The 14,519-nt window shown below is 37.7% G+C and overlaps 1 protein-coding gene across 1 annotated transcript in view; it reads left to right on the plus strand.

Annotated features, from left to right (window-relative positions):
• Positions 1-2,311: 2,311 nt before the first annotated feature.
• Positions 2,312-14,519, plus strand: part of CNTNAP2 (contactin associated protein 2) — a gene marked incomplete at both ends in the record, with an annotated part of 2,035,904 nt that continues 2,023,696 nt past the window's right edge. Inside the window, one exon of the mRNA XM_082846865.1 lies at positions 2,312-2,408. Within this exon, the coding sequence (XP_082702991.1) occupies positions 2,312-2,408 (97 nt within the window). The remainder of the gene's footprint in view (positions 2,409-14,519) is intronic.

The following is a 14,519-nucleotide window of genomic DNA, read 5'->3' on the forward strand; positions in this document are numbered from 1 at the left end:
CCACTGAATAGCATCCACTGAGATACTGAAATGGTAATACTTTCAATTGCTCCCACTTTTATTCTTCTATTAAACAACTTGAACACTCTTTAGTGGCATTTACTGCAATGGTTAAAATAGACAGACATAGTTTAAAAACTGACTTCTGAAAAGTTGTGCTCCTGCACAGTATTTTTTTCCTATGACTGGTTTCTTTGAGTTCTTACAGATGGTTGAGGACAGTTCTCTACCACAGTGTTTTCGCAAGCGCTCATTGACTTCTGACAGTCTGTGGGAATTAAAATAGAAAAAGGGCATTTTATATTCCATAAGAATGCACCTACTGTATCATTTTATAGGAGGCGAGTTTTACAGCACAAGGATGCAGTTTCCCCCGTTAGTCATCTCTGTGTGTCTTCATTTTCCAGATTGTACCCAATCTGTAGTTCTTACTAGGACAAAACATCCCTTTAAATTAATAGGAAACAAAGCTCTAATAAAGAATGCTGAATCAGGCCCATTACCACCATACAAATTATGCAGTGAACACACAGCACTGTTTACAGTGGACCTTTCTGAGAAATAACCATAATATTAAACTCAGAGTATATTCCAGGAGTAGGCAAGTCTCCATAAAAATTTTATTTATCTTGAAAGGCGAATGCTTATTCATGGCATAACATTGAAAGACATGGTTCCTCCTCCTTAGCCCTCCCTAAACATCGTTAGATAGTTAGATGACCAATAATTCTTAACTGTGTCAGTAGAGTCAGTAAAAGGATTGGTTCTGCAGAGATATAAGAATCCCCAGTACTATATGTAGACTGGCTGGAAGGAAACTATATGGAGGATGGTGTCCGGAGAGGTGTGAGCTGGGGAGAAGAGCCTGAGATTTATTATTGAAATGATCTGAACGAGAAAAGAAAATCTGGGTCTCCCTAGATATTCGTAATTCTTCGTACTTGCAACGCATCAGATACCTTGAAGTAGTTACCTGTATGCCTGCTGATTTCAGTTTTGTGTTTGTATCTGTTTGTGTGCGCGTTTGCCTGAATGGAGTTTTCCCGGCAGCAGCGAGTGCTGGGTGTACGTGTGCACTGAGTATGAATTAATTACATATTGAAAACATCTGCATTAGCGGCGTCTGCAGTCCTTGCCGCTCCAGTCGGGATGTTCAGCTCCGTCACTTGGTGTTAGGACCACTCGGAAGACCTGCCAGTCGGACGCCTGATTCTAGTTCCCGGGGGGCCGGAGCTCCCGGGGCCTGTACCATCTCTATCTGAAGGGGAGGAGAGACAGGAGAAGAAGGCATCCGAGCGACGGGGTTCTGTTTCCTGCAGCTGGGTGGGGGGCAGTCAGGGTTGGAGCCGGGTTCCAAGATCACACTGCGAATTCCCAACTTCAGCACCGCCTCCCGCCCGGGGAGAGGCGCGCGCCTCCCTCCTCGGCCCGCGCCCCAGCTGAGGGACCCGGGCCCCTGGGTTCCTCCTCTCTCCCGTTTCCCAGCGAGGCGAGGGCAGGGCGGAAGGTTTGTGACAGCCAGAGGGGTAAGGTAAGGAGAAGCAGGCGGCGGCGAAGGAGGAGCCAGGGAGGGGCCTGGAGAGGGGGGAGAGGAGGGAGGGTTTTCCCCCCGCCTCGTCCGCCGCCCGGCTTCGCAGGCGCTGCTGGCGGCGGCGTTTCCAGCCCTCCGGCCGCAGCCGCCGCTGCTCGCGCTGCACCGCCTGGGAGATGCTGCCCCGCGCCGCGCCGCGCTGAGGCCGTGCGTGCGCCCGCCCCTCCGCCGGCCCGGCTGCGTGCTCCGCTCCGCGCAAACACAGTCGCTCCATGTGAGCTGGTAGGCGACTGGAAACCCCTCCGAGTCACGCTGCCCAGCGGCCGGGGGAGCGCTCGCCCGCAGTGGCGACCTCAGCACCGCCGTCTCCGGCGTGCTCCCTGCTCCTTCTGCGTCCTCCGCTTTTCTGGTTGTCCGCCTCGTCCCCTGGTGATTTTTTTTCTTTTTTTTTTCCCGAGAGGGAGAGGGCGGGGTAGGTGTCCCCTCCTCTGCTCCCCCCTCCCTTTCCTTCTCGGTTTGAATTCTTCCCCCTGGCGTTGCTTCGCAGGAGCAAGAGGCAAGACCCGCGCGGAGGGAAGACGAAGGCTGCGACCGCCCTGCAGCTCCCAGCCCCGCCGGACTGGAGCCCGGAGCGGGTGAGGGGAGAAAAGAGGAAGTAGGAGGGGCTTGGCTTTCGGTCGTGCCTGAGGACGGCCCATCTCCCTTCGAGAACCCCTCGGAGAGACTGACGGCATCTCTCTGCAGCGAGCCTTTGGAGTACCGCGAGCCAGGAGGCGAAGGATGCCGGTGGCTCGGGGAGCCGGCTGCGGGGCAGCGCTTTCCTTCTGGCTGGTCGGCAGCATCCTCTGCAGAGCCTGGACGGCTCCCGCCACGTCCCGTAAGTAGCCCTCCCGCGAGCTCGCTCTGCGCTGGAGCAGTTTCAGTGCCGCATTGATGTTCCACCCCAGGGTACCAACTCGGAGGTGCCTTCTGAGGTGTCGCAGCCTGATGTGTGTGTGTGGCTTCTCCGTCACGCACTTGCGGCCACTGCAGCAGGGGACACTCCAAACCCTGCGCTCCGGGTTGCGGGGAGAGGGTTTTTGAAGCTGGTGATGTTTCTAGAAAGTTGTTTCTGGTCGTGGAGATTGGTTGGCAACTGCTGGGTTAGAGTCATTAGTGTCGGGGACAGCGTCTTAGGAGTTATTCTTCCACTTTGGTGTGTTTGTGTAGAGGAAGTTCATTGCCTTTTGCTTAGGTAGGTCAGTGAATGAAAAGTGAAAACATGGCAAAAATAAGTTTCTTAGTTTTATTTATGGTTTTAACTTAAATAAGCATGGCTATGGGAGTGAAAAAGGAGCATCTTTTGGGCTCCTATGGACTTCTATTCGCCCCCCCCTCACCCCAGCCCCAAGTTAATGACCGTTTAGTATTTGCTTATTAAAATGGAAGACAGTGAATCCAATATTGTAGCTGAAATTGCTTTAATTCTCTGGCAGCTAAGTGCAATGCAGTCTAGGACTTGGGACAGTCAGTGCAAAATAGCATTAATGCAGTAATGAACAGATTTCTTAAAAGAGTTCTCAGAAAAAATGATGCTGTTAAATATGTTTATCTCTGTGTGTTTTGGCTAGTTTTTCTAGAAAAGATTGTTCATTTGTTCACGAGGTTAGAAAGAGTAGAAAGAAATGGAAGATTCCAGCCCATCGTCTGTATTGCTTTAGAAGTGCGTATTGTGCATCTAGAGAGGAAATGCATGAGCGCTCCTTTGGTTCAGAAAGAGTTAAATGCTAGAAAGATAGCCTGTAGGAATCTTAGGGTAATATTCATAAGACATACTTGTTTCTGAGAATGGACGACTTGTTAAAGAATCATCATGGAGATTTTAGAGTTTCAAAATAAGCGTTTTCCATGCAGGAAAAAAAGTTTCGTGTTTTCCAGTATTCATATATGAAGTAGTACTAGTTCTGTCTATCATATCCTGGGATTCATTAATGCATCTTTGTCCATATGTTAATATGAATGCTCTTATCCCAGTGTGTAAATATTGATAAGAATAAACGTTGAAAAAGGACTTCATAAGTTGTGCTAAAGGACCTACTAAATAATATTATCATATGATGAACCAGTATTACTGTTTGACATATTCTCTGAAGTAGAGTACTTGGTTCTCTTTCCTTGCATTTAAAGATAGAGAAGCCACTAACTGGTAATCTGAGTTTGTAATGAACTTGAAACGAACTTTTATAGTTTTTTCCAAAGTAAATTAAACCTCAAAAACATGATGTGTTATTAATATTTAATGTCAGTTTTATAGATTTAAATATAAATTGTGCAGCTATTAATGCTCGGTATTCATATTTACATAAACATGTTACTAGATTCTGAGAAAACTATTCTGATGAAATTTCAGTTTCCATGTCAAGGTCTGGTTATATAGAACTAATTGACACTTTTCTCAGAAAATAAGCTCATTATACATTCAATTTACTGTGTTCATGGATTGAATGCCCTCACAGCCAGAGTTTTTCCTGGTCTTTCTGTAGACTTTAATTATAATGAATCAATCTGAAAAATTCACCGTGTGTCAAGAATGGCTTACCTTCAGTCATTGGGTTAGCATATTTTAAGAATGGAAAGGTTGTTATCTCTGAAATATATTCTTAGTTCTTACAACTTAGAATTTGGCCACAGGGGAAGAGGGAGGAGCAGAGACCATTACTTTTAAGATAGTTAATGGTTATGTTCAATTATTCAGATTATTTATTTAGCTCCTATTCCTCATTGTTGAAAACGTGTAATGGCTTAATTAATATGACTTTTTGTTTCATTTGAATCTAAATTGTGACCAAAACTCAAAGTTGCCCCCATCCTAGACATGAATTAAATAAATAAGAATGATATTGATTTTACTGATTAGAATGAGCTTCACGTACTCAGTACTTTAAATTTATACTTCTACCCTTAATGAAAAATTGAATTTATAGTATATGCAGCTCTGAAGAAGTTTGATAGTTAAATTCTTAATATTAAAAGCATCCAAAGGAGAGAAAAAATGGTAACTACACGAAAGTAAGATAATGAACAACTCAACCAGGAGAGGTCATCACAAGATAAAAAGTAGCCTAAAAGTCTAAAAGTAATGTTTTTATTTGGTACCCATTTTTAAAATATGATGACTATGCTAAGACTTTCAGTCCCCAAATAACTTTTTAATATGATGGGCATTTTTTGAAGATGCAGGTAATATTTTTAAATTTGATAACAATACTATTTCAGATATACATTGGTTTCTGGCTTATTTCTTCTTCTCTGTTATTGAACTATATATGCATATGCTGTTCCTGTTGGTACTATCTATTTTGTAACTAAACTAAAATAAACTTTAAAGAAGCTTATCTCTAGGATGAAGTAGAAGTGGAATTTAATTTCTTGCCAGATAGTGGAAATGAGCTGCTGCTGAGCCCATGGAATCGTAGAGCCTCCCTTCTTGTAAATGTATATGTACAGGGCACATATGTAAAGTTTAAGTGGAATATTTTACTCTTAGGGAGTTGCATTTATTTGAACATATTTGAAAGACCCTGACAGTACAGTTCTAAATGATGAGCTTGAGCTAACATTTAGTGAATTTAATTTGTTCTCAAAGTTTACTAAATTTTGGCTTAAACAGTGCTTTCTGATAAAAGTCACTTTACATTATTTTATATAACCATTAAACTATAATTTCACTGACTGTCACATTTGAGAAGTGTGCTCCAATACTTTGTAACAAATATGTTTTGACATATATGAGTACAAATGTGTATAGATATATACATATACATACATATGGTAAAATCCTTTAAATATATATTATGTAATATATAATATTATTTAATATAGATATATATTTATTATATGTAAAATATGTGTATATTTATATATTTGCTAACAAGTCTTTCAGGGGGTTTAAGTTGCTTACAAGTTTATAGATAGGTCTTTTTGTGCAAGTATTTCAAGTAAATAAACCAACAATATCAAAACAATAGTATATTTTTCTATTTTCTCTCTTTTATTCATATACCACCCTTAAAATGGTATCTTTCAAATAGTTGAATTAAATATAAAATATATAAGTAAATATAAAAGCAAATACTATTAGTTTATACTGAGCTTGTACATGGTAATGAGTTTGTTTTAATAAAATGAATTTAACTTAAAAAGTGCTTTAGGCTAGCAACATTTATTGATTGATAAGAGGCAGTATATTATTTACCTAATGCAAACTAATGAAAAGTATTATTTACTCACTAGAGAGAAATATATAATCCTGATTTCATTGTAGGCACTGATATTCAGGAAACAGGGATCTTTGTCTAAGTTTTCTCCTGTAACATCAATACATGGAAAAAGTAGGTAAAAAAATGAATCCACAAGTTCAAAATAGTTTTTATTAACTTTTATACAGGTATAAACATATAGCGTATCATCTTTAGATAAATAACATCAAAGTTATTTGATGTGCATCATATATATTTAAAAATCACACTTCTAATATTTTTTTTCTATTCTAATTGGCAGGACATTTCAAGGTCTGTAACTTCTTTGAGATTTTAAATCACTTCCCTTAATTATAAATTCTTCCAGAGAAAATCTTAATAAGTATTTAAAAGTGAACTAGTAAGTCTTCTTGTTTGATGTATCCTTTTCATGATTGAAACATAAAAAGAATTTGATGTACCTCCCCTTGGCTTGCTTCTCTTTTTTAAAGTAGATTTTATTTCTTGTAAATGTTGTACAGAATAGGGAGAGATTCTTACTTCAAATCCAGTGGGTGATTTCCTTAAAAGTATTAAACATATAGAGAACCAACTTCTGCATGTTGTCTCTCTGTAGTGATTGATATTGATGGGATAAAGAAATAAATGTGTAATTTCAAAGTTTTCCCATATCTAATGGATTTGAGAAGTGCTCTATTTTATCATTCATCACTGTGTACTAAGTTAAACAACAGAGCACATAATAATTTAAGCCTCACAAATACAGTATTATGGAAATAAAGTGAGTGCTATATTTATATCTATATCTGAAATTGGATGTTATCAGTTTTCTAGAGAAATACATATTTTAAGATAAGTAGCTTGTAGAAAAATAAATTATATTTCTATATTCATCCCATATTTGGCTGCTGGAAGAAATTATGTGTTTATTTTTGCCATTTTACTATGTAAGAATAATGATGAAATGATCTTTAGGCTTTAACTTTTCAAATGAGAAACTTAAAAGAGACTACTTCTTAACAGGGTGCTCAGTTAAAACATTGCATCTTCCCATCTCCTGGGATCTAGAGAACCTGTCTGTTGTAGTTCTGACCAACTAAAGATGTTTGGATTTTGAGGCGCAACCTCCTTCTCCGTCTTAATGTTTTCTGTTATGTGGAGAGAACTGCACTTGTAACATTCTTAGCTTCTATCTCTGCTGTTCCAGTGAATGGTATTCGGTTCGAATTCCACCCCAGGTTAGGTAGAGTGATTTACCTGTTAGGTGACTTTGGGAGAAGGACCTAGTTGAGCTGAGCCCTTCCTCCTTCTTCCCTCCAGGCTGCCTGCAGAAGGTATAGATTCTACTAAAAGACATACAAGAGTAGGCTATGCTTCTGCAATAACTTCCGTGATAATACGAGGAGCCTTACGATGTTCAACTCTTCCTATGGCTAGAAGGTCTGTTTAATTTCAGAATTAAGGTTGATGCATCCCATGGTTGCCACGCATTGAAGTACTTTTCCTCCGTATTAGCAATTACTATGTAAAGGGTGATATTTGCTCTCCATCTGTGGCTTCTTTTCTAATTGAGAACTCAGGGAGAGAAAAGAGGGCTGTTTATTTTCCCCTATCAAACCCCCAAATATTAAAATTGCCAGTAATAAGCTTATTTAGTATTGAACTAGATGAATGTGGTTAAAAACCAGCAGTGAAATAAGACTTGTTTTTTCCCCTTTGAGGTTGAGTTGGAGAATTTACTTAAACTATGACCATCAAGCCCTTCTCTTCATTCATTCGTTATTCATATCTGCATGGTCCTATTAGTGATATTTATTTTAGAGAGACATTTAAAAAAGCATTTCTTTATCTATGGTTAATAACATTACCATTATAAACACATCTTGGTTATGGATGTTAGTGGCTACACATTCAATTCCATGTTGTCCATTTAAGTATCAGGTGAATTTGACATGCCTTGACTTGGTAGTTACTTGCTGTTCGTGTTCCAACTGCACAATTATAAAGGGTTGGGTCAATTATTCAAAAAAAAAAAAAAAGGAGGCGTTTGCATTTTGAAGACCAAGTTGATAATTTTCTTAATTGTAAATTTTGAAAAAGAGCTTGTTAAACTCTTACTTAGTTCATTTTTGGGGTAGACTATTCATAATAATAGCTTGAAGTAACTGATTATTTTTTTTTAATAGCATCCAGATTTTAAAACCTCCCCTGCTAGTAGGAAATCTGGAAATAAAGATGTATTATTCGTTGGCTCTGAGCTTGCTTGCTGAAGAGATCCCATTTGTGGTATACTGTAAAAGTGCTGAAAAGTACCGGCAAGCTCCCGAGGGCCATAGTCTAAGTTATCCTTATGATTTACATGTGTTTGAAATGCTTTCATAAACATACACAGTGATATATTCTTTAATGTTTTCATATTTAGGAAAGAGGTAAAATTAGTTCCAGAGAATATTTTTTACCAGGAAAAATTATCCCCAAAGATATGTAAGGTTCTTCTTCCCTTTTCCAGTACTTTCACCCCGGCTTTGTTGCCGTGGGTTGGTGGTCTTAGTGATCAATGCATATCGTAGAAAATGGCGATGAAGGTTAACCTTCAAAGTCAGGCTCCCTGCTGCTGTCTTGTGTGGTGCATCTACGTTGGAATCAAGTTACATAAAGCTTAATGAAATTCATCAAGGATTTGCTCACTTCTATGCAGTTAGAGTCATGTTGAAAAAGGACATAAAAAGACACATTTTGCCTTGACCCCTAATTTTCTACCAGCCGCTGTAACAATGTCAGCTAAGTCATTCAATGATATTGGATTGGCCAAAAAGTTCGTTCGGGTTTTTCTGTAAGCTGTGGTATTGCTTAAAAGGAATACATGGGCAAAGTAAATACCTATACTCTGAATTAACAAAACAGTTTATTATGTGGTGAAATACCATGCTTTGCCAAAGAATACATTTATCTGTAAGAGTATTCTCTTAAAATGGAAGGTGCTTATTATTACTTGTAAATCATACAGACTCAAATGCTTATTGTGAACTAACATAAATTGTATATTGATTAAAATACATCACTCAACTCATTTTTCTAGACATTCATCTCTTACTTAATGGGAACCACGTTATTAAACAACCTTATAAGTAAATATTTACCTTCATATACTCTATAGATACTTTTCGGATATTGGACAAAATATATGAACGGAAGAACTACATGAAAAAAAAATCAGCCTAATTATGTAATGTGGCCACATTTTAGCATATTTTAGGGGTATCACTTGTTTAAAATTTGTTAATTACACATGAACAATGACCTGTTCTTCATTAAATTACTTACTTGTTAATAAATTTAAGCTTGAAATTTATAGAATGTATGTAGTTATTTGAAAAATTTTTGATTCAAACAAAAATAATATCTGGAAAATCATATATGAATATCAGTTTTTTCAGGTGATTAAATGAATAGGCTATTAGTTTAATGTTTTTAATGTCAACTGATCTAAGAAAACGTGATCCAGACTTTTTGTTTCTCCCTACATGCCTGTAGTCACAATAACACATGAGTTTGATGCCACCATCAAGGCAAATGTTGCTAATCTATCATTTTTTTTCTCAGTGAGTCTAAATATGGCCACAGAATCAAATCCTTCTGGACACAATCTACCAGACATATAATCTCATGAGACTTGATCTCTAAAATAAAACTTTATTTTTTACTTATGCCATGTATGGTATCATCACCGGAGGTTTTTCAGCTGACTATTGTTTGTGAGAAAATACACTCATTGTTAGTTAAATCACATGATTAATATTAAATGTTATCATGTGAAAAGAATATTTGGAAGAATTTATGTCTGCCTTACAGTAGAAGAGGTTTTTACTGGTAGTGATGAAATCTCCAAGAATACAATTTCATCTTACCTCATGCACATCTGTAGTATATGTGAGGTTTACTCAGATATCTTGACAGTAGCAGGTAAGTTCCTCATGGCTAGTTTAAAGCAGATGCTGGTATTGTTTGCTCTGCGTTTTGGATGTCTGGAGTATGGAATTAAGAATAACCATTTTATTATGTCAGTTGACAAAGATAATACTGTGTCAAAGATATCAGTGTGTCATAATTGGGTATTTACATTGCTTCTACTATTAAGAATGCAAAAATAAGCAGCCTCTGTCAGATATTTACATACTGATGGGTTTATTTGTGTGGAATTGACGTCCAAGACTGGGGTGCTTGATCAAAAAGTACGTATCTTTTCTTGGACTTCCCTGATGGTACAGTGGTTAAGAATCCGCTGGCCAGCTCAGGGGACGTGGGTTCTATCCCTGGTTGTGGAAGATCCCACATGCCGCAGAGCAACTAAGCCTGTGCGCCACAACTACTGAGCCTTCACTCTAGAGCCCATGAGCCCCAGCTTCTGAGCCCGCATGCCACAACTACTGAAGCCTGTGTGCCTAGAGCCCGTGCTCGGCAACAAGAGAAGCCACCGCAATGAGAAGCCCGCGCACCACAATGAAGAGTAGACCCCGCTCGCTGCAACTAGAGAAAGCCCGTGCGCAGCAACGAAGACCCAATGCAGCAAAAAAAAAAAAAAAAAAATTTAAAAATATGTATCTTTTCTTTAATAAATGTTTCCTGATTGAGTTCTAGAAATCTGTAATAACATTACATTTTCAGCACCAATCAGTTAGTGCCCTTTTCCAGAACTTCAGGCATCAATAGACTTTATTATGCTTTAAAATTGTTGCCAGTTGATATGAATATCCATATTTGTGGATTGCAGACTTCAGGTCAGGCACTACTCTTTAGATGTATTCACTCATTTAGTCCTTGCAACAGTGCTTCAGTCTGCAGGTAAGAAAACTGAGGCAGACAGAAAAATGAAGTACCTTGCCCAGGCTACCCATATGGTCTATCCCTGCAGCCGGTGCTCTTAACCATAGTGCCGCTGGATGAGTGAAATAGTACGTCATTGATTTCCAGTTCTCTAATACTGACGTTCAGCTTGCATCTAGGCAATATTTTAAGGGTTAATTACCTTCTTGTATAGAGTTATAGGGGAAAGAAACCTGTTATCATAATGTTTAAATTTTAATGATAACATTAAATAATAATGCAGACAATGTTGTTTATGTTCTACCTCTTCATAATAAAGTGATTTTACAATGCAGTTCTATCTTTTGGGTACTATTAGCATAATTATAATAATGATGTGGTGAAAATATTTACTTAAATCTATGGAAAATATTTGTTAAAATGCTTTGTCAGATAGGAATAAAAGCTGTTTTAAACTGGTTCTCAGGAAATTTTGCAGTCCGTATCCAGAACTGTAAATATTATTGCCATGACTAAAGGTTAAAAGATGATACCTGTGTAATCTATAACCATTGTTTTGAGTATCAATTTCACGTGATGTCTAAACCGTAAAACTTTTCTTGAGAGTCTTGTCAAGAGGAAAACTTATTTTACTTTAATGGCAGTGGGAAAATATTTGTCTCAAAAATAGTTGTCAGTTCTAGTGCTAAAATATTCCTAGTATCTATTCCCTTCTCTCCATCCCCGTCACCACAGCTATGGCTAAAATTTTCAGCATTTCCCTCTGGCATTAATTTAGTAGCCTCCTAGTATGCCTCCTTGCTCTTCATGTTTCTCCTCTAGTTTATCATGGATATCTATGCCAGAAATACTTTTGTAAATCACAGATCTTGGCACCATGCTCCGCTTCTCTGGTTCTTGTCTGTCCCTTTAATATAATCTCCCCCTAACCCAACATTTGCACCCCATAATCTTGCCATACTGAAATTCTTGCAACTTCTCTAATACAACATGCTGTTTCTAATCACATTTCTCTTATGCCTTCTTACATTCCGTTCCCTCCCGAAATGCCTTTTCCTATTATATATATGCTGATTTAGAAAAATCTAATATACGGCCCAAACCTCAGAACTTTGGAGCAGATTAGAGGTACCATCACCTCCCTGTGGTGATTTGGTCTAATTGCAGGCAAGATATCAAGCTGATAATAAGCAGTTTCTCTGCTCTTTGAACTTAAAAGGGATGGAGTGATGAAAAATAATGCAAGTTACCTTCAATTATCTGATATTGGAGTGAGAAATGACCCAAATTGCCGACACTAAAGGAAGGCAGAAAAGTTATTTTCAATGATAAAACACAGATACTTGTTTGTCATTGTTTATAGATGAATATTAATCTACCATCTCAAGGGAAATAATGAAACCATGCTGTGAAAGCTCTACAACTTCTCCAACCCTTTTCCTACAGGGCTTTATTTTGTAGCATTTTCTGTACTTCACTTAAGCCGTAAGGTTGATCAGACTCGTTAAAAGCCAAGCATGACTGCCCTTTTCAAAACACGTTTTTTTCAAAGAAATACCTGTAATCTGTATGCAAATTGAAGACAGATGTCAACAAAATAATTACTGTGCCTAACAGGTACTTTAAATAGAGTGCTTAAATTGTCAAAAAATCTTGTAAATGATAGAGGTAGTTGCAGAGAAACTCGATAATTACATATATTTAGTGTGTATTAATCCAGCATATTAGTTGATATTGTCAAAGTTGCTGTAGAATGTCAGTGAATTTCATTTTGATTTTTAATATAACAAAAATATCCTTTGATGAATACAAAAAGAAGGCGCTTATATTCCATGTGTTCATATTTTGAATTAACTTTTTTCATCCCTACATTTGAAACTTTGTACATGATGCATCACATCCTTAAAAATATCCTCCAGCCTTGCCTTTGCAAAGTTGACCATCCAGCAAAATCTGTTTCGAAATTTATATCCTTTACAATGATACCCTAGCACTGCCTACTCATAACACAAGTTACTCCCATTTCTTTTTTAAAAAAAATAAATTTATTTAGTTTTGGCTGCATTGGGTCTTCATTGCTGCGTGTGGGCTTTCTCTAGTTGTGGCGAGCGGGGGCTACTCTTCACAGCAGTGCGCGGGCTTCTCATTGCGGTGGCTTCTCTTGTTGCGGAGCACAGGCTGTAGGCGTTGGGGCTTCATGGGCTCTAAGCACTATGGCTCATGGGCTCTAGAGCTCAGGCTCAGTAGTTGTGGCCCACGGGCTTAGTTGCTCTGCGGCATGTGGGATCTTCCCGGACCAGGGATTGAACCCGTGTCCCCTGCATTCCCAGGCTGATTCTTAACCACTGTGCCACCAGGGAAGTCCAGGTTACTCCCATTTCTCTTAGCCCACAGTTTGCACAGACACAGCCTACATTTTGTTCTTAGATGAATAGATTTAAGGGTGTAAGTTGTATCAAAAGAACTAGATTTCAATAAGCATCTTTTACTATATTAGGTAGTGTACTAGTTGCATTGAATTATCATATAAAATTAGTCCATTACCTCCCTTTTAGAATACTCAAAGCAGAAGGATGCTCAAAAAATTTAAAGCTTACTGATTTCACATTTATAAGTTATTTTATCAAGTTATCCCATATACTGACACAAACTTCTACATTTTCATAAACTCCTGACATTAGTTCTAGCTGGGCTTTAAGGTAATAAAAGCTTAATATCTACCCCATATTCTACTGCCATAAAGTATTTGAAGACAGATATCATAAAGTCTGATTAAATGCAATTTTAATAGTCACTATTTTTGTAGATAGCTAATTAATATATCAATTAAAAGAAAATACTATGATATATATTATTTATATCCCCCAGATTACCTATAACATTTCTAGGTATATAAGCATTGTTAAATATAATGGAATTGAATTGATGGGTTAGTTCTGTGTATAAATTGTGCAAATAGCTAGGATGTAGCAACAAGTAAGGATTTCTTTCCTTAGTTGTATTCTTATAGCTAAAAGCATTGTAATCAGAAGTAATATAATTTTAACATAATAGTAGTTACAATAAAGTTCTCTGTAAGGAGTAATCCTCGTATTATAAAAATACTGCCTTGAAACTGACCTGTCTGTATGAATCAAAAAAAGAAAAAAAAAGAAACAGATAAGTATTTCAGAGGACTGTCGTTCAAAAGTAACAGGGCTTTTGACATTACTTTAAAGGCTAATTTACATCTATTTGCTCAAAGTGAAAGACAACATAGTCTTGACTTTCAGTTTATTATCTGTTTTTTGCCCAAAGTATATTAGGAAAATATTACTGCAATTTGAGTAGTCTTCATATCATGGAAACATGGTTTAATGTTATATAATTATTGTATACAATAATCTGAAGTATTTCAGTTTTACAGAGATTATATCGTCACCCAAAACATAAGTTTTGGAATTTAAAATGTATTGTAACTGCACATTTTTATTTATTTTATTTTATTATTTTTGTAACATCTTTTAATTGGAGCCTAAAGAATGGGAAGAAACTACGCAAGAAAAGAAGAGAGGAAGAAGGTTCCAAGCAGAAGAGGACAACTATGCAATTCCCACATTGGCCAAGTTTGGACCTCCCCCTGATGGGGAGGTATCTAGTGATTTTGGAACAAGTCTTTTGTAAAACATATGACAAAAATAAAGCTTTGAAAGAGTAAATGACACTGTTTAATAGTTTATCAGCAAGTAGAGAGAAAATAAATCTTTGCTGGACAAAATATAGAGAATAAGCATTTATTATCTTTAATAAGAGAATAATATATATTTTACCAGTTTTGTTAAACATAAGCATTAAGGGGCTTCCCTGGTGGCACAGTGGTTGAGAGTCCGCCTGCTGATGCAGGGGACGCGGGTTTGTGCCCTGGTCCAGGAAGATCCCACGTGCCG

Source organism: Leucopleurus acutus, assembly GCF_964270905.1.
Source record: "Leucopleurus acutus genome assembly, chromosome: 9".
Classification (NCBI taxonomy): Eukaryota; Metazoa; Chordata; class Mammalia; order Artiodactyla; family Delphinidae; genus Leucopleurus; species Leucopleurus acutus.